Source organism: Polypterus senegalus, chromosome 3 (assembly GCF_016835505.1).
Source record: "Polypterus senegalus isolate Bchr_013 chromosome 3, ASM1683550v1, whole genome shotgun sequence".
Classification (NCBI taxonomy): Eukaryota; Metazoa; Chordata; class Cladistia; order Polypteriformes; family Polypteridae; genus Polypterus; species Polypterus senegalus.
Window position 1 is genome coordinate 26,482,299 of NC_053156.1, and position 24,903 is coordinate 26,507,201.

Here is a 24,903-nt window from a genome sequence, read left to right on the forward strand (position 1 = left end):
AGGCTACAAACCATGTGGAGGATATCATCAGAAAGGAAGAAATTAGTTTCTAAAGAATGAGCTGGCATGACAAAATGAAAACACTGAGAAGCCATACAATTCAATCAGATCGGGTATTGACAAGGATTGATTTCTAATTAAGCAACCCAGTTAAAACTAAAACCTACAGCCACTGCAGCTCTCCATGACTGACTTTGCAGACCCCTGGACTAGAGGATGGATGGGTGATTAGAAGGGTCACACTCATGCTACATTTTATTAAGAATGTGTTGTTAATGTTCTCATTTTGTATTAATGGACTCCAGTTCCTAAATCCAGAGAGACGTGTGCCCACCCCAGGACATACCTGCTTCCTGGTTACTGCTGAGCGATACAGCAGAGCTGCGGGGGTGAGGTGCTGCTGCACGCCTCCTCGAACCACCCGGCTCACTCCGGGGCAGTCCTCCTTTTCTTCTCCTTCCATGGGGAGGCGTGGCTGCCCCAGCACTGTGCCCCGCCCCGTAGCTCCACCCCTCCCGCATGGTGAATCTGGGCTACTGGAGAAAGGGATGGAGACGGCATCTTCACTGGGGGTGTCACTGCGAGGTGGGGTCTCTATTAGGTCGTCAGTTCCTCCTCCACCTTCTGCCCTGTCCAGACCCGCTCCTGCACTCAAGCTGTTACAGTCCATGCTGCTTTCATCGTGCTTTCTGCTGTCAGCTTCCAGGGTGGTGGCGATAAGATCGGGGCTGGAGGAGGACATTTTTTTCAGTAGGATGTCATGCTGCAGCCCTCGGAGTGCCGCACTGGGGTCCAGGTGTTTAGAGGGCAGAGTGATATCACGGTAAGCCGGAGAGACAGTAGCCCTTGTCATTGACTCGGAGTCGAGGTGTTTGTTTGCTTGACTGGCATCTTGTCCATTAGGTGACACTGCACTCCCATCCCTGAGGCCGGGGTCTGCCTCCTTGACTGGCAGAATGGCATCCCGGCAGTTGGGTGACAAGGCAGTCCTCAGACCCACCAAGTCTCCGCTGCTCCCCTTGCCAGCTTTGCGGTACCGAGGCTTCCCTCGACGGGACCTCCCTGGTGATGTGGAGCCTTTGTTGGGACAAGCGGGAATGGTGACTTGTGTCATCGAGGAGTCCAGCTTAGGGAGGATCACCTCAGACTTCAAGAGGTCCGGGCTGCAAGACAAAGACAGAGATTTCAGTTAGGTATTCTGTTCAGAAGGGCAAATTACTTGCCAGGCATTCAATGAGGTGACTGGTCAGTTCTAGGATCTCAATGGCAGATGGAGGTGTCTGTTCAACAGTCATGGGATAAGAGTGCTGAGAACTTCTTTCAGACAGATTGGGCACACAACTGCTTATGAATGTATGACATTTCTGTGCAGTGTGATGGCATTCAGAGGAAGAAATCATAAATGGTGTGCAGTTGTCGGAGTCTGAGGAGTCCATCAGAGATTTGAAAGCATTTGGGTTACAGCAGAATCCACCACAATGGACATTATGGATTTGTCCCTTATCTGGGCACAGAAGCTGAGGTCTACCCTCATCTTTTAAAAAAGAGGTGCTAGTGCCTTGTCACCTGGTAATACAGAATGGGTTCTGAAAATGGAGGCAACAAGCAAAACAATTCGCAGAAAGGGTGACACCACTCATAACTTTGCTTTGTTGGACCCAAACAGCAGGAGTATAAGGAGAGTTCCTGGCTCCTGGAATTTGAAATGATCTCTCAGACCACCAAAGAAAGCTAAAAAAAAAAATGTAAAAAGGAGGATGTTAATTGTATCTCGCAGTTAGGAGACCCAGGTTTGCTTCCCGGGTCCTCCCTGCATGGAGTTTGCATGTTCTCCCCATGTCTGCGTGGGTTTCCTCCCACAGTCCAAAGCCATGCAGGTCAGGTGCATTGGCGATCCTAAATTGACCCTAGTGTGTGCTTGGTGTGTGTGTGTGTGTGTGTGTGTGTGTGTGTGTGCCCTGCGATGGGCTGGCGCCCTGCCCGGGGTTTGTTTCTTGCCTTGCGCCCAGTGTTGGCTGGGATTGGCTCCATCAGACCCCCGTGACCCCGTAGTTAGGATATAGCGGGTTGGATAATGGATGGATGTTAATTGTTTTGGTTGCCAGTCTGTAAAGTGAGTATTATGTTGCGGACACAGTGAAGTGCCTGAAGATTACTGTGAGAACTTTAAGGTACCAGGAGATACATAGTCAGAGACAAAAGAGAGCCATTGAAATCATAAGATCAAGTCAAACCAGGCAACCTGGAATCAAACGGACAAAACGAAACTTGAAAAGTCAAAGGCATATGTGAAAAACAAGCTGATGTTAAGAGGTTTGAGAAGTGATTTATCAGACGAGGGGTTACACAAAGTCCATTCGCTGTCACATTTACATAACATCTTCTGTACACAATTGTAGTCACATGATTGTCAAAGCATAAATAAAGAAATTCAAAAACTAAGGGATAATGCATAGTGTGATCACTGTCATATTTATATAAGGTCATCGGTGCACAATCCTAGTCATGTGATCTTCAAAATGGCGCTATGCAAATAAAGAGATTTATAAATCAATGGATAATGCATAGTGTGATCCTGCTGTATTTATACAAGATGATCTGTGCACAATCGTAGTCACATGATCTCCAAAACAGTGCTGTATAAATGAGGAGATTTAACAATTGAGGGATTACACGTAGTCCAATCACTGTCGTATTTACACACCATCATCTGTGCTCAATCGTAGTTACGTCATCTTCAAAATGGCGTTGCGCAAATTAAAAAATTTATCAGTCGAGGGATAACACAAAGTGTGATGGCTACTGTATTTATACAACATCATCTGTGCATATTCATAGTCGCTTGATTTTGAAAATGGTGTCCCTGAAGTAAAGAGGTTTTATCAATCGAGGGAAAACACGTAGTGTGATCACTGTCATTTTTATATAATGTCACTGGAGCAAAATCCAAGTCACATGATTTTCAAAATGGCATTTCACAAATAAAGCGATTTGTCAATCGAGGGATTACACACAGAGCAATTGCTGCTTTATTTATACAATGTCATTGGTGGACAATTGTAGTCACATGATCTTCAAAACAGAGTTGCATAAATACAGAGATTTACCAATGGAGGGATAACTCATAGAGCGATCATTGCCATATTTATACTTCATCATTAGTGTGCAACTGTAGCCACATGATTTTTAAAATGGCATTAATAAAGAAAATTGAGACATTAATGAAATTGACTGTGTTAAATCAACACATATAATACATGGTTAAAAACCCAAAACTACAGAAAAACTTGCATATTAAGGACGCTTATCATTACCTGATAGAGAACCCCTAAGCAAAGTCTTTAAATGGGCAGGGGTCAAAACCAGGTGGTAGCAACAATGGAGAACAGAAAGGTTGCAAAATGCCGAGCAGGCCAAACCTATACATGATAATAATCTATGAAGTGTGTCAGTTTAGCAAGCTGAAAGACTCTACACTAAAACAAGTCCGGAGCTCCTCCTCAGCCCAGAGCTGCAGGTCCCTTCCATTAATAAAACATAACCAACATAAAATAACTCGTTTGAGATAACTATTTTTGCTTTGTGCATTTAAAATGTGTGCTATAGTATTTTGTAAAACCTTAATGAACGGAAGGATGTTTTTGCTCGTCAAAGATCTGATGGCAAATTAAAGCATTATTGGAGTATATATAAAACTGTGTCCATAACAGCGCACAACATCCAAAAGTACTAGGAAATAAAATTGGAAAATACAGCAAAACATCAACAAAGATGCCAGCATTTTGAAATGTGTGTGAAGACACGATCAGGCATCTTCATATTGTCTTAGCATTCTGCTGCCTCACCGTTTACTATGGGAGGGAAGTTTCTGGGGAACATTGCGTTTCTTCATGAGCTTCTCCATGGAGTTGGTTGAACTTCCGGACCGGGAAGGGTGATGCTTGAAAAGCCCGGGATACTTCTTATCCAGAGATTGCTCCCTCCTGGAAGAGACACAACATAGTTGGAAAAAAAGGTCGGTACAACTCACTGAAACTCAGTTTGCTTGTTCACAAGTCATGGCATGGTCAAGAAACAGTGTTACTGTCACCTCTGCTGTGCCAGATGCTTTCTCAAGGGTAATCTGCCAGGCTGCAGCACATGCAACGCTCACCTGCGTTTTCACTTCCTATGGGACCCTCTGAATTACCTGCTGGCAAAAGGGAACGTGCCAAAACTGCAGGATGGGATAGCTAGAATCAGTTTATCTGGAAAACCTTTGCAAGGGTCGATATCGAAAAATCAGAGAATATACCAAAGTGCAGGTGTAGACAAGGGCGGAACAGTCAGAAGTCAGGTAAAAAATAAAAAAGACGTACTGTCACAAAACTGAAACGTGAAATTAAAAGGTAAGATACCTCAAGTTAAAAACCAAAAGACGTGCTTTCGTCAAAACTAGAAACAGGAACTAAAAGGAAAATTGCTACAAGTCAAAGGCCAAATGACATTCAAATAACTTTTGCACGAGGGTATCATAAACGTCTATAATTAATAATAAGGTATTACTTTCCATTTTGCTGTAGTGTGATTTTGAACTTTCATCTAAACACAAACACGGAATGCTAGGGGGGTGTTTACCAGCAGTCCTGCAGTTCTGGTGTCTCTAATTTTGATGGTCTTTAAACGCCCCGTCCTCAGGTATGTCTGGAAGATTGTCTGCATTTCTAAATGCCAAACTCTTTCTGCATTTTGCTACACACTCAAATCTCTCAGTTTATAAGCTTCTACTCCTCTGACTTACGATTCTCACTTCTCGTTTTGGCTTTGGCATTTCTCTTGGAATTTTGACTCATCCCACACACTTTCTTCACTTACTTTTCCAGTTCTTTCCCTTTCTGACACTGACAGCCTTGCTGGAAGAAGAGAGGGTTGAATCCTTAAATCAGACAAACCTTGGCCAAAACTGTGACTACTGCCAAAACAAAAAACTCTCTGAAGTTGACAATTAGAAGACATACTGCTACCAGAATTCCAGATTCAAAACCATACAATAATTTTAAGGTGAGCTGACACAAAAATTTAGACTCAAACTGTACAAGAATTAGGAGGCATGAAGCTACTAAAATCTAGACACCAGCCTACTACAGAGGCCGAAAGGAGAATTACTGTGAATCAAAAATCAAAAGGTGTTCAGCTGTGAGGGCTCACTCTGACGCTGTTTGGTTGTTGGATCCGGAAACTCGGATGCTGCACCCGAATGCATTCCAGGGCTATAAAGTGAAGAATTTGTGACGTGGCAAGTAGTGCCTTCAGTGGGCAGTCCATAGCAACAGAACTGCATGTCTTGGCAACTTAATCACATAATGTTGAAGTTACAGAATGGAGATATGACACACTTAAAAATAAACGGCAATCAAATTACGAGATTTTGACAATCAACAACCATGTATTTATATTCCATGATACATGAAGCTTCAAAGAACCCACAAGAGAGCAGAAGATAAAATTTATATCATGGAAAAAAATAAGCACAAGCCCAAATCATAGCAAAAATACAGCTATGGTAGTCGGGAGCCACACTCTGTGCCATATAGTAATACCAGCTGGGCACCTGAGTCAATTAAGATGTGGCATCCAACAAAAGCAGAGGGCATGGCTTTAAACAACTGAGCAGTCCTGTGATTTATGTGAAATAATTTTCATGTTTTAAGCACTGATGTTATTTTGTTGTTTAATCCGGAATCTCGGATGCTGAACCCGAATGCATTGCAGGGCTATAAAGTGAAGAATTCATGACGTGACATGTAGTGCCTTCTGTGGGCAGGCCATAGCAACAGGGCTGCATGTCTTGGCAACTTAATCACATAATGTTGAAGCTATAGAATGGTGACGTGACATACTTAAAAATAAACGGTAATCAAATTACGAGATTTTGACAAGCAACAACCATGTGTTTATATTCCATGATACATGAAGCTTCAAAGAACCCACAAGACAGCAGAAGAAAAAAAAAATCAAGCAAAAAAAAAAAACTGGTCCAAATCATAGCAAAAATACAGCCATGGTAGTCAGGAGCCGCACTCTGCGCCATATAGTAATACCAGCTGGGCACTTGAGTCAATTAAGATGTGGCATCCAACACAAGCAGGGGGCATGGCTTTAAACAACCGAGCAGGACTCCCAAGTACAGTGGATTCAGAAGGTTTTCAGACCCCTTCATTGTAGTCCTGTGATTTATATGAAATAATTTTCCTGTTTAAAGCTACCAAAATCTTGACACCAGCCTGCTACAGAAACCGAAACGAGAATTACTGTAAATCAAAAATCAAAAGGCGTTCAGCTGTGAGGGCTCACTCTGACGCTGTTTGGTTATTGGATCTGGAATCTCAGATGCTGCACCCGAATGCATTGCAGGGCTATAAAGTGAAGAATTTGTGACGTGGCATGTAGTGCCTTCTGTGGGCAGTCCATAGCAACAGAGCTGAATGTCCTGAGATTAAATATTGGACTGCCTATTGCAAGAGGAGCTGACTTGTTTCAAGTAACACGACAATCATTCTCCACTAGTATTAAAAATTTTCCACTTATATTAGTGATTTATTCTCTTGTTCCTTGGCCTTCATTTTTCAGTGTGCTAAAATTAAAAATGCAAAATATCTAAATTAAAAATTACTTTCTAATATTCAGTGTATTTTCACTGTAGAAAGTCTTTTGTTCTAAAAAAACAGCATTTTCTAGTTATTTCAGATCTTTGAACACCTGTCAGAGCTTTCTTATTTCTAGACTGGAACTAACCCGTTTGAAGATGTCTTGGCAAGCAAAATTATCTTGCTACATGGACAGATAATTTCACTAATATCAAGTCATTTTCTCCTGAAATTCAGTGTCAGTCAGTCAGTCAGTCATTCTCCAACCCGCCATATCCTAACACAGGGTCATGGTGGGTCTGCTGGAGCCAATCCCAGACAGCACAAAGCGCAAGGCAGGAACAAATCCCCGGGCAGGGCGCCAGTCCACCGCAGGGCACACACACACACACTAGGAACAATTTAGGATCGCCAATGCACCTAACCTGCTTGTCTTTGGACTGTGGGAGGAAACCCACGCAGGGAGGACCCGGGAAGCGAACCCAGGTCTCCTTATTGTGAGGCAGCAGCGCTACCCACTGCGCCATCGTGCTGCCCAAAATTCAGTGTTTATATCTTATTTTTTAGCTAAGCTTGTTTTGCAGTGTACACACTTAGTTACACTGCAAAAATGCTCATACATAAACTAAACAAGAAACGCTTTAAATGGGAGTTGTGTTGCTTTTATTTAGCAAAAATATCTGCCAATGAGGTAAGCAAAATTTACTTCTTAAAGTAAGCTAAAAAATGTAAATACTAATGTTTTGCTAAGTCAATAATTCTTACAATAAGGAAAACAAGATTGAATGTCTTGACATAAATGCTTTTCACTTACTTCGATTTCATTTTTTTTTTTGCAGTGATAAGTTGTAGATTTAGTTTTAAATGGATAACCTTGCCATTTTTACCCATCAATCTACACTCGATTGTGCCGAGGCACAGATCTGGGGAAAGGCCACAACATTTCTGAAGCTATGAAGAGCACAATGGCCTCCATAATTGTCAGTGTCTTTTTTGTTTATAGAGCACATTTAAAACAACCTCAGTAGTGCTGTAGTGCTTTATATTAAAACATACAATACACATAAATAAAATGAATAGAACTAAAGTACAATAAAGACAAAATACAGTTAGCACTAAGAAAAAGAAAGAAGATGACTAAGATGATGGGCAGCCATCAGGATGAGTGAAGGTCACAAAACGGAGTCTTCAGCCTCATTTTAAACAGTTGAAGTTGACTCCTTGATGTGATGAGGTAAAGAGGTCCACAGATGAGGTGCCCCCCTTAGTGTTACACTTAGTGCGAGGGACCACAACAGACAACTGACCGGTAAATCTAAGCTCTCTAGATGGCACACAATTCAGATAAACAGACCGGAGCAGACCCATGAAATGTTATAAAAACTAGCAACAACATTTTAAAGGTAGTTCTGAAACTTAACAGGCAGCCAGTGTAAAGAAGCGAATATCGGAGAAACAGAATCAAACTTTCGTACCCCAACCAAAAAAATGGGCAGCAGCATTCTGAACCAACTGCCACCCGCGTATCATGGATTTGCTGATCCCAGAATACGACGAGTTGCAGTAATCGAGACGAGAAAAGATAAAAGCAGGAGCAGCTTTCTAAAGATTCCTAGGAGATAAGAAAAGGTCTGACCTTAACTAAAAGACAAAGCTGGAAAAAGCAACTCTTGACTACAGAGTTAATCTGTTTCTCCAAATAGCAATTACTGTTGAAAAATGACACCGAGATTACGGACTTGAGGTTTGCAAAAGTTAGCGAAAGGGCCAAGAAGTTTGAAACTAATTTGAGCTTTGGCAGGGGGACCAGCGGTCAGAACTTCCGTTTAATTTTGATTGAGATCAAGAAAATTGTCAGCCATCTAGGATCTTTAGTTCAAAAAGACAATTGTACAGCCGATTAATTGTAGAGTTACAAAACGGAAACATAAACGTGTGTATCATCGGCATAGCAGTGGAAAGAAATATTACATTTCCTGAAAATAGCTCCTATGGGATGAAGATATCTCTCTATTATAATAAAAAATCTTGGGAGGGAGACTAGGGAGACGAGACATGATCTTCTTGGAAGACAATCTGACGTCCCGCGAGAGACACTTTAACGTCACGCGAGACAAGGCAGTGAGACAACATTTAAAACAAGTCCACGGACATCTAACCTAGCAGTTGTTGGAATGCTTTCAGCAGACACAGTTCATGTGCTCCCAGCTCTTAAAACGACGACAAGCAGAACACACAGCTCGCCAGCATCAGCAAGCCAGCAGATGATCCGACGGCTTCTCCTTAGCATGCGTTCAGCCACCCCCACTTCACAACACGGGCAGCGTTATACGTCCTGCTAGAAACAGATTTAACCACGCCCGGGGCCGGAAATAAAGGACAATTATTGTTTTTACAAAAGTTTTAAGTAAAGGTGAAAATAGTTCATATGTAACAATTCCCATTAAAATAACAATCTATTTAAATTGTATATTTGGTCAGGCCCGGCCTTAGGCATAGGCGAAGTAGGCGACCGCCTAGGGCCCCGGCGTCCGGGGGGCTCCCGGCCCGCCCCTCCCTCGCATGTTTAAATCACGTGGGCCAGCGGGGGCGTGTCCACGTGGGATGCTGTCTATGGTTTGAGTCAAGATCTCTATGGGTCGAACAGGCGAAAAAGGGACGCAGGGTGATGACCTCTTAACATTACAAGAAAACGTCTCCTTGGTCTAATTTTCACGCATTTCACAGAGCTTCCAGGGGCGCTCCGCCCTTTCACCTACGGCCCCATAATACCTAAGACCGGGCCTGATCTGGTAAACCAAACACGGGGGTGGGCGAGCGAAGCAAGCAGGGGGCGGAGCCCCCTAGTGTAGAAAATAAAATAGGACCCAAACCGGATTCCTGAGGAACACCACATTTAACAGGAGCAGTAGACGAAAAAGAGGAATTGAAAGACAATAATTCTTGAATGGACACTCCCTAGAGCCGACTGACTGGTCAAAATGAACATTTGTGGGGAGAAGAACTTTGGTAAGAGAAATAACAACATTTACTTCTATAGCACATTTTCATACAATTGGTGTAACTCAAAGTGTGCTTTACAAGATAAAGAAAGAAAAATTTATAAAATAAATAGAAATCTAAAAATAAGATTAGGCAATACTAAATAATGATGGCCAGGAGGACAGAACAAAAACAAAAGAAAACAAAATCTGCAGGGGTTCTGAGGCCGCAAGACCACCCAGCCCCTATCTAACCTAAATTGTCTAAATCAGTCCTGATGGTTTTCAGGCTTCACATGGAAGAATTATATGATGATGGTCATGTGGCCTTCAATCCATCAATGTAAGGAGAGATGACCAAGAACGCAATGGTGGATGAGCTCCTGTGGGAAGATGAGAGAAACTTCCAGAAGCGCAACCACTTCTGCAACACTTTATGACAGAGTGGCCATACAGAAGCCTCTACCCAGTAAAAGACAAATTGAAGCCCACTTACTGTTTGTGGAAAGGAACCTAAAGGACTCTCAGACTGAGAAACGAGAGTCTTTGGTCTGATGGAATCAAAATCATCATCATGTTTGAAGGAAACCAGCCACTGCTCATCATGGTGAGGCATGGTCACGTAAGGATCAAGCTCTGGGGTGTTATACCATGACAGGGAATGGGAGACTTACTGAACGGGGCAAAGTAGAGTGGTCTGCTCCAGGGTGCGCTGGACTTCAGATTGGGCTGAAGGTTCAATGACCCTAAACACAGAGCCAAGACAATACAGGAGTGGCTTAGGGACAACTCTGTGGATGTCTTTGAGTGACCCAGCTCCAGCCTGGACTTGAACTGGAGGAACGTGACAATAGTTGTCCATCCACCCTGACCAAGCTTGAGAGGATCTGCAGAGAAGAATGGCAGACAATTCCCAAATCCAGGAGTGTGAAGATTAAAAGCTGGAATTGATGTCAAAGTGGCTTCATCTAAGCACAGAGTAAAGGGTCTGAATACTTGTGCCAACGGGACAGTTCACTTTGTTTATTTTTAATACTATTTTTAAAAATTTCTAAACTTCTGTCCTCGTTTGGTCATCCTAGAGTACTGAGTGTTGTTTGAAGACATATTTAACAAAAGGCTGCAACATAACAAAATGCCAAAAAATTCCAAAGTCTCTCTGAATCCCCCGTATGTCCAATACTGTGTGGTCTCTCTGGTCTCTGATTTAAAATGGCAGCATTGGGCACTGAAGCCTGTAAGAGCTCAAGTGAGTCTGAGACCAGGGCAGAATAGGCAGCAGCTCCATGGTGGCATTGAACCAAACTGACTTGAGAAGGAAAGACGTCAACCCTGATGACTCCATTCCTGAGGGCAGAAAGACGTCCCAAGACGTTACAAGGGGTAACAAAGCGATTGTCTGTGTGTCTCCCGCACCTCACCTTCCCCACTGTCAGCAGGCCAGTGAGTGGCTACCATGCTTTCTAATTTACTTTCAAAGGAAGAGGATTAACCCACTATGCCTTTCAGTGGCTGATGCCCACCTTAACCCACTATGCCCTTCAGTGTCCGATGCCCACCTGAGCAGCTCCCGCTCTTTGAGCTCCAGCTGCAGCATCACAGCATTCAGCTCCATGTACAGGTTGTTAGCTCTCTCCAGTTTCCGCTCGTAGTGCTCTCGGATGTCCAGCGCGTGCCTAAAAAACAAAACCACAAGACGGTTGGCTTCAGACTGGCATTTGACGACTGGTGCTTTGCATTAGAGTGGCATGCAGCTGATTGGGGTTCCGCTTGAGAGCGGCCAGTGCCCAGGTGCCGGTGCTTTGTTCTCGGTAGCACAACACTTGACTGAATTTGGGACATGGGCTCTCACAGATAGGGGGCGCCATATAGCCTGACGACACTGGGCTACTGAGTGGAGTGTTGGGATTGCTGAGCTCAGATGTGTACAGAAGTGGCCAGTTAAATCCAGAAAATGTGGACATCCCAAAAATCAGTTAGAACAAATCAATAACAAAAACAACATTTATTTCTATAGCAGGTTTTCATACAAGATGAAGAAAGAAAAAAGAAAAAATATTAAAAAAAAATAGGCATTACTAATTAACATAGAATAAAGTAAGGTCCAATGACCAGGAGGACAGAAAAAACAAACAATACAAAAAAACCCCAAAAAACTCCACGAGGGCTGGAGAGGAAAAAAACAAAATCTGCAGGGGTTCCAAGGCCATGAGACCACCCAGCCCCTACTGGGCATCCTACCTAACATAAATGATCTCAAGCTGTACTCATGGTTTCCAGGCTTCATGAGAAAGAATTAGACAATGATGGTCAATAAAACACATTCTTTAGTATTCAATGATAAAAAGATTGGTTAAATATAATTCACATAATGTAATGTATGCAATTAAATGGCAATCAAATGCAATCAAATTTTTCATGGATAAAAAAAATGAAGAAAACTTCAACTGTGTGGTTTATTCTTTAACAAATTTAGACTACCTATGCCATAGCTAACTGGTTAGAAATGGAGGGAAAAGGCACATTAGACCATCTTCAAGGATCGGAGGAGCACAAAACAACAACTGATCTGTCTGGCAAGCATTAAGCATTCACAAGGTGAGGTGCCCTTTTAAGGCTGGTTTGGATTTTTGCCGATTAAGTGGGCTCACAGCAAATGGGGATCTGTCTGCAATTTACGAGGGCGTCACTTTGTTTTTGTTTATTTTTAAATGGGGCTAATTGTGGCACCACACGGCATAAGGCTGATGTGAAATGTTGTGTACGAGCTGCTTGGAGGGCCTTAGAAGAGAACAATAGAATTAAGGTAATCATCCGGCCAACTAATGAATTCACTTGATTAAATCAAATGAATGATGAAATGCTTGAATCCCTCCAGCTCTAAAACTACTCATCCATCCGTCCCTCCATCCATCCTATACTGTTTTCTATGTACATGTTTATCTATCTGAATACAGTGCCTTTCATAACAATCTGCGTAATATAGTGCCTTTCATATCAGTCTATCTATTTACTATGCTGCCTTTCATATCCATATTTTTGACACAGTGTCTTTATTTTTATAAAGTACCTATCTATCTATCTTATATGGTGGCTTTCAAATTCATCTATCTATATTCTAGTGCTTTGCACATCTTCAGTGTCTCTTGAATCCATCTGTCTATGTTATATAGTGTATTTATACTGATCTACCTGTTACCTAATAACTTTCATATTTATGCATCTACAAATCTAAATTGCTACATGTCTAAAATAGTGCCTTTTATATCTATATATCTACAAATATAGGATACATTGCATTTTATATCAGTTTACCATCTGTAATATAATACTTTCATATCTATTTTTTAAACAAAGCCTTACTTTCTTACATGCTGTCTCTATGTCTATAACCCCCTCCCCCATTTGCTATATATTTTCTTGGATTCCTGTACGACTAAACACTTTCCTCTGATGATGACTTTTTTAAAATACATGATTCATTTTCTCCCTTTGTGGGTTTTCAGGTACAAATATGCAAACCATATCACAGACTTTCACTTCCAAGGAGACACTTTCAAATCTATCTATCTATTATAATGTGCCTTTCACATCTATCTATTATACAGTGCCTTTCTCATCTATCTATTTATTAAATAGTGCCTTTCACATCTATCTATCTATCTATTATACAGTACCTTTCACATCTATTATATAGTGCCTTTCACATCTATCTATTTATTATATAGTGCCTTTCACACATATCTATCTATTATACAGTGCCTTTAACATCTATTATACAGTATAGTGCCTTCCACATTTATCTATCTCGGTATTATATAGTGCCTTTCACATCTATCTACTGTGTCTTTCATATATCTATTTTTTAATATTTTTCTTATGTATATGTCTTATATAGTGCCTTTCATATCTGACTGTATAAGCATCTATAATATTAGGCCTTACATATCTACAGCATATACCCATACTATAGTGCTTATATATCTGTCTGTCTGCCTTTCTTTAATATTGTGTCTGTCTATCTAGCATGTAGTGCATTCCATATCCATCTATGATATAGCACCTTTACCATCTATCCACCTACAGTATCTATTACATAATATTTTTAGGTCTGTCATACAATGCCATTCATTCTTTCTTCCTTCCTTTCTTAGTGACTTTCATATCTAAATATCTGCCTCCTGTCTTTTCTATCAATCTTTCCTATGTAGTGCCTTTCATATTTGTCTTTAAATTTATCATAAAGTGCCTTCACATCTATGGTATGTAAAGTAAGAGACGGCTGGCAGTCCAACCCGGCCAAATGGAAGGATGGGGGAAGGTAGCTTCTTTAGGGCACTGCCTCCCCCAAACCACTAGATGGCAGCTCCCCTGGATTACAGCAGTACCCCGGATTCCCACTGGGCACCATGGGACATGAAGTTCTTTATCTCAGCCCTGTTGGGTGCCGTGGGTGCTGTGAAAACAGATGAACCACATGGCACGAGGTTTCCGCCTAACCTGGAAGTGCTAGCAGACCACATGGGTGGAAGAGCAGAAGCACATCTGGGTCGGCCAACATAAGAGGACTGGACCGACCTCACAGTGACGAGCCAGAGTCGGGTGGAAGGTGGACAAGGCTTACTGGGAGGAGCGGAGGAGGAAGAAAGAGAGAGAGAAAGAATAACTGTGTGCTATTTTACTTATTTATTTGTGGCCGTGATGGTGGGAAACTATCTGCTGTGTTGGGTTTGAGGAGTGACAGTGCCCTCTAGTGTCCTCAATATCTATCTGAGTATTATAAAGTACATGGACTTTATATATCTATCTTTCAATTATATATGACCTTCCTTATCTATCTATAGAAAATGTTAGAGCAGCTCATGTAATACGGCTGTTCCACAGACGTTTCTTTCATCATTTGTGTTATTTATGTAAAAGTATACAAAAACATATACAGAAGACAAGACACGGGGGATATCAAAATGAAATAATCAGAGGAACAGGGAAAAAGAAAACAATTAAAGATGAAGGGGGTGCACTGGCTGATTCAGCTTCCTCACATTTTAAAAGCCTTTGGTTCAAATCCCGACTTTTGCATGTTCTCACTGTGCCTATCAAGCTTTCTCCCTGGGTACTTTGTTTGACCAATTAAAGATATGCAGATTAAATTTACAAAAGACGTGTTGTTGTGCGTGTCCTGCAATGAATTTGTGCCCCTCCACAGGGTTTGTTTCCCAGTGATTGGCATTAACTTTGGCCTCCCTCAGCTCTAATAAGAATGAGTAAGTATACCATTATTTCCAAAACTTTTCGTCTTTAGGCTGCTCCCGTTAGGTGTTGCCACAGCAGATCATCTTCTTCCATATCTTTCTGTCCTCGTCATCTTGCTCTGTCACACCCACTGTCTGCATGTCCTCTCTCACCACATCCATAAATGCAAATCTTAGCATCTTTAACTCTGCCACCTCCATCTCTGTCTCCTGCTTTCTGGTCAGTGCCACCGTCACCAACCCATATAACACAGCTGGTCTCACTACCGTCCTATAGATCTTTCCTCTCACTCTTGCTGATACCCGTCTGTCACAAATCACTCCTGACACTCTTCTCCACCCTTTCCACCCTGCCTGCACTCTCTTCTTCACCTCTCTTCCACAATCCCCATTACTCTGTACTGTTGATCCCAAATAAACTCATCCACCATCGCCAACTCTACTCCCTGCATCCTCATCATTCCTCTGACCTCCCTCTCATTCACACACATGTATTCTGTCATGGTGGTCCTACTGACCTTCATTCCTCTCCTCTCTAGAGCATAAATCCAAATTTATTTTCCAAAAATATTCCCAAAAATGAATGAATGGATCTATGCAATGACTGAAAGGACCACTAGGTGGTGCACGTTGGATTAGAGATTTTCCGTCCATTTTCTAAATCTGCTTGTGGAGCCACAGCCGTGATCAGGAGACACAAACTCATACTGGGCCGGTGGGAAGTTACCTGTTGACATCGTGGGGATGCGGACTGAAAATCTGTTACCCAGAGAAAAGCCATAATGCATGGGAAGTGTACCAGATATACGGACACGCTGACCCTTGGCTGAATTGAACATCGGTCTTTAAGGCTGTGAAGCCACAGCTGAAGCCAGAGGGTTACTATACATTTTTTAATTTTATTTTGCTATTGGTGGTTCTATCCACAGTGCCAAAAGACCACTTACTTACTATATGTCGCTTCTATACGAAGAAAAACAAAAGAAACAATCAATCATTTTGATAAATTTGCCCCACGCTTACCTGAGCTCCTCACGGCGCCGGTTAATCAACTCCTCATCCAGGCGATGGAGACACGTCCCTTCGGATTTGATCTTTTCGAAGTGCTGCTTCACCTCCTCTCGCCATTCGGCCTGCAGGGGGCAGAGTGATGCAGACAGTCGAGCTCTTAATTAGCTGTGTCATGAATAATTCATTAATCAGAAAGTGACCCACTGACAGACAAGGAGGGGGCTACTTGACTGGTCACTTGGTATGAGAGCAGTTGTAGCCCCTCTTCTCCGCAGCCAATGTGATTTATATAGCGCCTGTTCTGAAAGGGTAGGCTTTGACTAACAAGCAAATGAGAGTGAAAGCGCGTATTATGACACCAGACTAGTGCAGGTTATTTATTTCTGACCCCCATCAATGCGATCGATGCCTTCTGTCTGCACCCTCCCACGGGACCCGAACAAGATGAAAGCCGACAGGGAGGCAACACCAACGTACCTGGGACTTGAAGTAGGTCTCCTGCGGGGTGGACAGCACGTCAGCAGAAGCGATGTCCAGGTGCAGCAGGATCTGCCGGAATGAGGGTCTGTTTCTCGGTTTGCAGTTCCTGCAGGAAAAGGGTTACAGTCTCGACTCAAAATTCTCTCCACAGCGACAATCCCGCGGGCGACACTCAACTCATCACCAGGTGGAGCCATTGTAAGCCAGCCACTCACCAGCACTGCCGCAGGAGAATTTTAAAGCCGTCGGGGCAGCTTTCGGGGATGGGCAGCTGTAAGCTGTTGTTTCCAACGCCCCAGATGATGGCTGACGAGTCGACGTCTTTGTAAGGGATCTCTCCTGTCAGCATCTCCCACAAGACAACCCCGAAGGACCTGGCGGAGAGAGAAAGTGAGGGAGACGATCAGGGTGAGTCTTTGTGAGCAAGGACAGATGAAGACCCATCAGGGGCCCGAGGGTGTCGAAACGCAAAAGTCCCAATAAGGCACATGCGTAAACCAACACGTTTGAAAATGATAAATCAGCTACAGGCATTGAAATAGAAATAGAAAAAAAAAACTTTATATGGGAGTGACTTCGCCTCCCGTACAATAAGTGTAGCAAATGAATATCTGAGCGTAACTTCACATACGCAGGGTGGGCTGGCATTGAGCCTCCAAAAGCCTGGCTGATCAAACCCAGTGATCTTTCTGCCTGAGGTCATCCGTATCTTGGATACGCTACCATGCTTTAAAATATCTGTGCAAATACTGTAGACAGAATACAAAGATATACAAGCAGATATGAGAGGGACATATTACCTAAATAAATATAGGAAATTTCATATATGAGATAGATAGATAGATATGAAAGGCACTATATGATAGATAGATAGATAGATAGATAGATAGATAGATAGATAGATAGATAGATAGATAGATAGATAGATAGATATGAAATGCACTATATGTTAAAGTGATAGAAAAATGTTAACAGAACTATATGAAAGATAGATCAGCACATAGACAGATGTGAAAGGTGCTATATATAAAAGGTTGATACATAGTGAGAGCATTTTTTTCTATGTATGTATCATATAGTGCCTTTCACACCTGTCTGTCATAAAGAGCTTTTCAGATTTGTATATATGACAGATAGGTGTGAAAGGCACCATATGATAGATTCATATAGTGCCTTTAACATTGATGTAAGATACATAGAAAAATGTTTAAGGTCTATGATAATATGAAGGTTCTATATAATTTGATAGATTCAGTGTCTTTGAAAAGACTATACTGTATACTAGTTAGGTAGATGTGAAAGGTAATATGCCACAGATAGATACATCTGAAAGGCACTGTCCTGTTTATTAGACAGAGACAGATGTGAAGGGAACCTTATACTAGAAAGCCAGATAGATGTGAAAGGCACAGCATGATTGGTAGATAGAAATGAATGGCACTATATACTAGATAGGTAGGGGTGAAAAGTACTACATTATAGATAAGTAGAAAGACACTATATAAGACAGATGTGAAAGGCACTATATAATAGATAGATAGATAGATCTAACAGATGATGTGAAAGGCAAGATAGATAGATAGATAGATAGATAGATAGATAGATAGATAGATAGATGTGAAAGGCACTATATGATTGATAGACAGAAGTGAATGGCACTGTATACTAGCCAGGTAGGTGTGAAAGTTATTTCTTCATAGGTGGATAGAAAGGCACTATATTACATGGATACATCACTATATAGATGTGAAAGGCACTATATGTATACTATATAGATAGATAGATCTGAAAAGTTCAATACCGGTTATTAGATAGAGAGGTAGTTGTGATGTGCACTGTATGCTAGAAAGACAGATGTGAAAGGCACTATATACTAGATAAATAGAATGTTGTTAAATAAGAATAATAGATAGATACAATGAATATTGCATTTATGAATTTATTATTATTTTCATAGATATCTCTAGGGTGGCACAGTGTGTAGCTTCATGTCTAGTGCCATGTAGCATCTGCATGTTCTCCTTGTGTCCCTATGGATTTTTCCTCCCTTTCATCCCCACAGATATTGTAAGTTAAATAAATTGCCAATTCTAGATGGGATGGATTCCGGTGTGTTCATGAGTAGGTCGCCTCCAGGGTTGGTTTCTGCCTTGCACCCAATACATCCTGGAAAGGCTCAATCTCCCCCACGACCCATATTCAGTTAATGGAGTCTTGAGAATGCTATATCATTTACAGATCTCTCTTAATTTTGTAGCAGTGCACACATTTGGCACGGTTTTGTTTTTTACTGATTTATTTTCGTTTTTGCATGAGCTCGGAGCTTTAAATATTGGAAGAGTGCTCTAAAAAATCAAACTGAAATGATTGCTTCACCAAAGTAAACTGGCATCTTCTTCACTGGACTCCAGCCGCCCTGCCTTTTATTTACCGTTTTACAAATGTGCCGCTAATCCAAGCTTCTGGGTTTTTCCCGAAGGGCAGTAACTGGATATCCCTCTTTTTTATTTTGTTTTGTTTTTCTCTTGCTGGTCCATTCAAACGCCTCTCTCACTCTTTGACTATGTTGCTCTCCATAGTGACGCACTTCATCACTAGTGCCTCCCGAGCGGCCACAGTGTCTTCCGTCCGCGTGCTTTAAAACACATCCCTTCCTGCATTGTACCCAGCCGGGAAGCTTTTGACACATCTGCCCACTTGGTGGCAGCAGGATGACCTTTCCTGGCCGAGCAGGCCTCTTCAGCGCCTGTGACACCATCTGCCACCCTGTCGGATCTCCATGGCAACCCGTTAATTACCTGCCTGTGAGGCGTCAGGCGAGCTGCGCACAATCAGAGTAATAAGTGGTTCCAGCTCGGGGCAGGCTTGGCCCGCCTTGCTGTGACAGGCTGCATTAGGGAATACAAGACCTGCTGACTAATTAGTGCGCCGCGTTCATTAGGCTGCCGGGAAGAGCCGGGATCGGGGGCGCTGACTCAGCTACCAGCCTGCTGGGGGGCTCTCAGTAGACATTGGGGTTTAGATCTGCACCTCCTGTCCTTGATTATTCAAACTATATAATAATAATAATAATAATAATAATAATAATAATAAACTGGGTAACATTACGAACCTTTGTAATCCTCGATGCTTATGCAATGAATGAGTCAATGAGAGCTGCCATTTTATATAGCACCTTTCACACAGCGCTTCGAAAAGGTCACTTCAAAGCATGAATAGAATACAAAAGAAACTGACGATGTGAAGAGTGAATGGCAGATAATGAAAGGCAGCCCATCCCCCGCACGCATGAACATAAGAAAAGTGCAGAAATGACGTGAGACGCGAAGGGCGTTGGCTTCGCTTGACTCACTAACGTCAGATCTGTCACAACTGTGGCTGCACCTCGTACAGCCTCCCACTCTCTGCTGATGTTAAATGCAAACTTCATGTTTTAAACTAAGAAATACAGAAAGCTGATGGCTTTCAACGGGTCTTTGACAATAGGGAATGGCTGTGTTAGGTCCCCGTGATTTGTTACAGCTAGAAGCGAGGACTTCATCTAGCACTGAGACATCGGCGACATTTTCAGTGTTGACGTCAGACACGTGAATTGTTTTCCAGTTCCGACCATCTCATTTTACTAATTAAACCTGATCATGTTTGTTTAGACCAGGGGTTCTCAAACTCGGTCCTGGGGACCCCCTGTCGCTGCAGGTTTTTGTTCCAACCAGCTTCTGTTTTTAAATGATCTCCTGGGCTAATTAAGTGAACTGATATTTCCCCAAGTTCTGTGTTTAAGGAACAATATATTGATTAGAAGACTAAGTTTGCTAAATATATATATATATATATATATATATATATATATATATATATATATATATATATATATATATAAATGTACCAAGCAGTTATATAGGAAAAATGTTTTTTTTTTAAACAGTATTTTCATCTTGATTTTCATTCTACTTTTCAAGATGTTGTAATTGTTTAATTATTCCATTATTTACTAATTAGTGGGTCTGACTCTAAAGTAGCTGCAGCCTTTGATAATTCGGTGTTGTTTGCCTGGGTGTCTGCTCTGCTCATTTTAAGTTGTCATTATTAAGATACAATTAAGGGGGGCAAAACTGCACAGAGAAAGGGCAAAGTATAATGAAATGAACAAAAGAGAGATAAGCATTTCAATCTATAGCAAAAGCAGAAATATTTATAAATGTCTTATAAATGTAAAAATCATGCTGCTGTGCTTTTCTGAATATCGAATAAAAGAAAAAAAAAGCCAGCTAATTAAATGAGCTCAGTGTTATCAGGTGTTGTCACTGATTAGGAATCTGGTTGGAACAAAAACCTGCAGCCACAGTCAGTGTGCCCCCCAGGACCGACGTTGAGAACCCCTGGTTTAGACCTTGAATACCATAACTGGTGTCAATCGGTTAGGTGACGTTGGTGGGCACTGTCATCTAAACTGCTCATAAAAATGAAAGGAACACTTTGAAAACACATCAGATCTCAATGGGAAAAAATAATCCTGCTGGCTATCATTACTGATATGGACTAATATAGTAAAGTGTTAGGAACGAAAGGATGGCACATTGTGTGATGGAAATGAAAATGATCAACCGACAGAAGGCTGAATTCAAAGACACCTCGAAAATCAAAGTAAAAATGATGTGGCAGGCAGGCTCATCCATTTTGCCGAAATTTCATTGCAGCAACTCTAAATCATACTTAGTAGTTTGTATGGCCCCCACGTGCTTGTATGCATGCCTGACAACATCCTAATGAGATGATGGATCTGCTCCCAGATCTGGACCAGGGCATCACTGAGCTCCTGGACAGTCTTAGGTATCAAATGGACCGAAACATAATGTCCCACTCAGAGGTGTTCTATTGGATTGAGGTCCGGTGAGTGAACATTGGGGCCAGTCAATGGTATCAATTCCTTCATCCTCCAGGAACTGCCTGCATACTCTCGCTACATGAGGCCGGGATTGTCGTGCACCAGAAGAAACCACAGCACCAGAATAGGGTCTGGCAATGGGTCCAAAGATTTGATCCCGATACCTAATGGCAGTCAAGGTGCTGTTTGTCTAGCCTGTAGAGGTCTATGTGTCCCTCCATGGATGTGCCTCCCCAGACAATCACTGACCCACCACCAAACCCTAATGCTGAACGATGTTACAGGCAGCATAACATTCTTCATGACTTCTTGAGACCCTTTCACGTCTGTGCTCAGGGTGAACCTTCTCTCATCTGTGAAAAGCACAGGTTGCCAGTGGTGGACCCGTCAATTCATGTATTCTATGGAAAATGCCAATCGAGCTCCACAGTGCCAAGTGGCCAGTGAGCACAGGGCTCACTAGAGGACGTCGGCCCTCAAGCCACCCTCATGAAGTCTGTTTCAGATTGTTTGCTCAGAGACATTCACACCAGTGGCCTGTTGGAAGTCATTTTGTAGGCTCTGTCAGAGCTCATCCTGTACCTCCTTACCCAAAAGAGCAGATACCGGTCTGTCCTGCTGATGGGTTAAGGACCTTCTACGAGGGGCCCTGTCCAGCTCTCCTAGAGTAACTTTGTCTCCTGTAATCTCCTCCATGCCCTGGAAACTGTGCTGGGAGACACAGCAAACCTTCTGGCAATGCCACATATTAATGTGCCTGCCATCCTGGAGAAGTTGGACTACATGTGCCAGCTCTGTAGGGTTCAGGTATGGCCTCATGCTACCAGTAGTGACACTGACCGTAGCCAAATGCAAAACAAGTGACAAAACAGATGAGGAGGGAAAAATGTCAGTGGCCTCCACCTGTTAAACCATTCATTCCTGTTTTGGGGGGTCTTCTTATTGTTGCCCCTCTAGTGCACCTGTTGTTAGTTTCACGAACACCAAAGCAGCTGAAACTGATGAACAAGCCCCTCTGCTACTTAACTGACCAGATCAATAGCACAGAAAGTTCATCAACTTGGCACTATACCATAATTATAAAAGGGTCCTTTAATTTATGAGCAGTTTATTATAAATTAAGGGGGAACGGAGACCAAGGCGGAATCTCTCTATCCGGTCATTGGACTATAATGACAATGAGAGCCACCAAGGGGCATGTGCTCCTTAAATTCTGTGTTATATGGACAAAGGGGCGCCATTTGTGCAGTTGTAGGGAAGCACACCCCACACCAATGTCATCAAAGTTTAATAATACTGACCACCCACTATGGACAATAAGGGGCGACATCCGTCATCCCCACCAAGAGCTCCAAACGAGCTTTGACTGGCATTGTCAATCACACTTACAGTATCTTGTTAAAGGACACTCCTTCAGCAGGTATAGTCAGATTAACGTCAGATGTTCTGAGCGATTATGATTGATGACTGTGAACATGGACAGCTCCCCTATAAGGTATTCAGAACCTTCACTTTTTTTTACATATTTTGTGATGTTGAAGCCTTGTGCTAAAATCATTTACAATCATTTTTTTTCTTTCATCAAGCAACATTCATGAGGCCGGAATGACAAAATTTAAAGAGGATTTTAGAAATTTCGACATTGTTCTTTTGGAGCTGACGGTCCCCACCATGGAAGGATCAACTGGAGGAGGCCCAAGTAGAAGGATCTTGCACTGGACTGGTCTAAATAGGGCCGAAAGGTAAGGTGTATGCCCAACGAGGTTGGTTGCAGGGGGCTCAGCAGGGCAATCCCTCTAATGGAGCTTTCAGCACACTTGGCATCTCCTGAGAGAGGATTAGAAGAGCCATCCAGAACATCACAGAGGGCCTGGAGATGGCTCTGGATCAGGAGAGGTGGCCAATGGAGAGAAGCAAGTGACACCTGAGCACAAGCCATGCGGCCTGATTAACTATGGTTGGGTCACCCGGGTGAAGAGTCTGTTGTTGAAAGACCCGAAGCACCCAACGACCCCAGGTACCATCACTAATGGTGTTCTCAGAAATATTATGAGATGTACAGTGTCTACATATCATATATTAACTCTTTTAGGGCGGATGTCGACTTTTGTCGACACAGGGAGTTGAGGGCAAATATAAACTGCTGTAAAGTCAACATTCAGGGGCAGAAGGTGAAAAAATCTGTGATTGTCGATAAAACTCAGCGTCATATTATACGTAGACTCTTTTTGCTAGGAAGACTGTTAGACTCATTGACTTGAGGTTGAATTCCTGCGTGTGTGTGAGTACCATAGACTAAAAAAAACGTTTACAATGGCACCAACATCGGACTAGAGAGCAAAGTGAATGCACAATGGAAAACACTCCATGTGTGTTATTTATTTATTGTGTATTACTGCCGAATCAGAGTCTGACTTATTGAAACCTGATTTTGATACATAAATGATAGTCGGGTACCTGCATCAGCTAATCGACCCCAACTGATGCGACGACACATAGGACTAAACAGACACTCCTTGACCTTCGAATTTTTAATGCACACAAGTTGGAAATCGAAAAAACAAAAGACAGGTTCCTGCATCAGCTGATCAGTCCCCAGCTGATCGAAGTACAGAACACACTTGAGCCAAGTGTACCTACAGCAATGTTCGCCCTGGGAGAACCACACAGACATACAGTAGAGGCGTGGGAGGCAAGCTGGCAACTGGACTGCAAACCACACGTTATGCTAGTGGGCACTACGAATTACCAGCCGCTTAACTCCATCAAGCTGCTTTTTTCCCCCCGAAAGTGCCTTTCAGCTTATGAGTGCTGAGACAAACAGCTATGTAATAAGTATGTGAATGAATATACTGTACAGGCTCATGGAACATAAAGCAGAGAGACATTTGTCATAAATAAGTATGTGATGTTGACTTATGTATGAAACCATTGCTTTGTGTGCTTTGGAAATATATTGAGCCCTGGGACAAATGGGAAATAAGAGTTAAAAATAAAAAGCTGAAATTCGAACATTAGAACAGTCTGGACGAGAACAGGCCATTCAGCCCAACAAAGCTTGCCAGTCCTATCCACTTATTTCTTCCAAACAAACATCAAGTTGAGTTTTGAAAGTCCTTAAAGTCTTACTGTCTACCACACAACTTGGTCTCTTATTCCAAGGGTCTATCGTTCTTTGTGTAAAATTTTTGTGCAGAATTTACCCTTAACAAGTTTCCAACTGTGTCCCCGTGTTCATGATGAACTCATTTTAAAGTCACCGTCTCGATCCACTGGACTAATTCCCTTCACAATTTTAAACACTTCAATCATGTCACCTATTAAATCTTCTTTTTCTTAAACTGTAAAGGCTCAGCTCATTAATCTTTCCTCATAACTCATCCCCTGTAGCCCTGAATCAGCCTAGTCGCTCTTCTCTGGACCTTTTCTAGCGCTGCTATGTCCTTTTTGTAGGCTGGAGATGAAAACTGTACACCGGACTCCAGATGAGGCCTCACCAGTATGTTATAATATAATATCCCATTGACACAAGTATTCAGACCCTTTGCTTTGTCTCAGGTGTATCCAATTCTATTGCTCTTCATTGAGATGTTTCTGCAACTTGCTTGCACTTCACCTGCAGTCAGTTCAATTGACTGGCCCTAGATAGATAGATAGATAGATAGATA

The 24,903-nt window shown here is 42.3% G+C and overlaps 1 protein-coding gene across 5 annotated transcripts in view; it reads right to left on the reverse strand.

The window, feature by feature from the left end:
- Positions 1-24,903, reverse strand: part of map3k12 (mitogen-activated protein kinase kinase kinase 12) — a 195,297-nt gene that overhangs the window by 11,767 nt on the left and 158,627 nt on the right. For all 5 annotated transcript variants that reach the window (XM_039746839.1, XM_039746842.1, XM_039746843.1 and 2 more), the window contains exons 6-11: positions 16,566-16,724; positions 16,348-16,456; positions 15,883-15,992; positions 11,167-11,283; positions 3,846-3,983; positions 347-1,163 (exon numbers count right to left, since the gene is read on the reverse strand). In XM_039746839.1, coding sequence (XP_039602773.1) covers positions 347-1,163; positions 3,846-3,983; positions 11,167-11,283; positions 15,883-15,992; positions 16,348-16,456; positions 16,566-16,724 — 1,450 coding nt within the window. The remainder of the gene's footprint in view (positions 1-346; positions 1,164-3,845; positions 3,984-11,166; positions 11,284-15,882; positions 15,993-16,347; positions 16,457-16,565; positions 16,725-24,903) is intronic.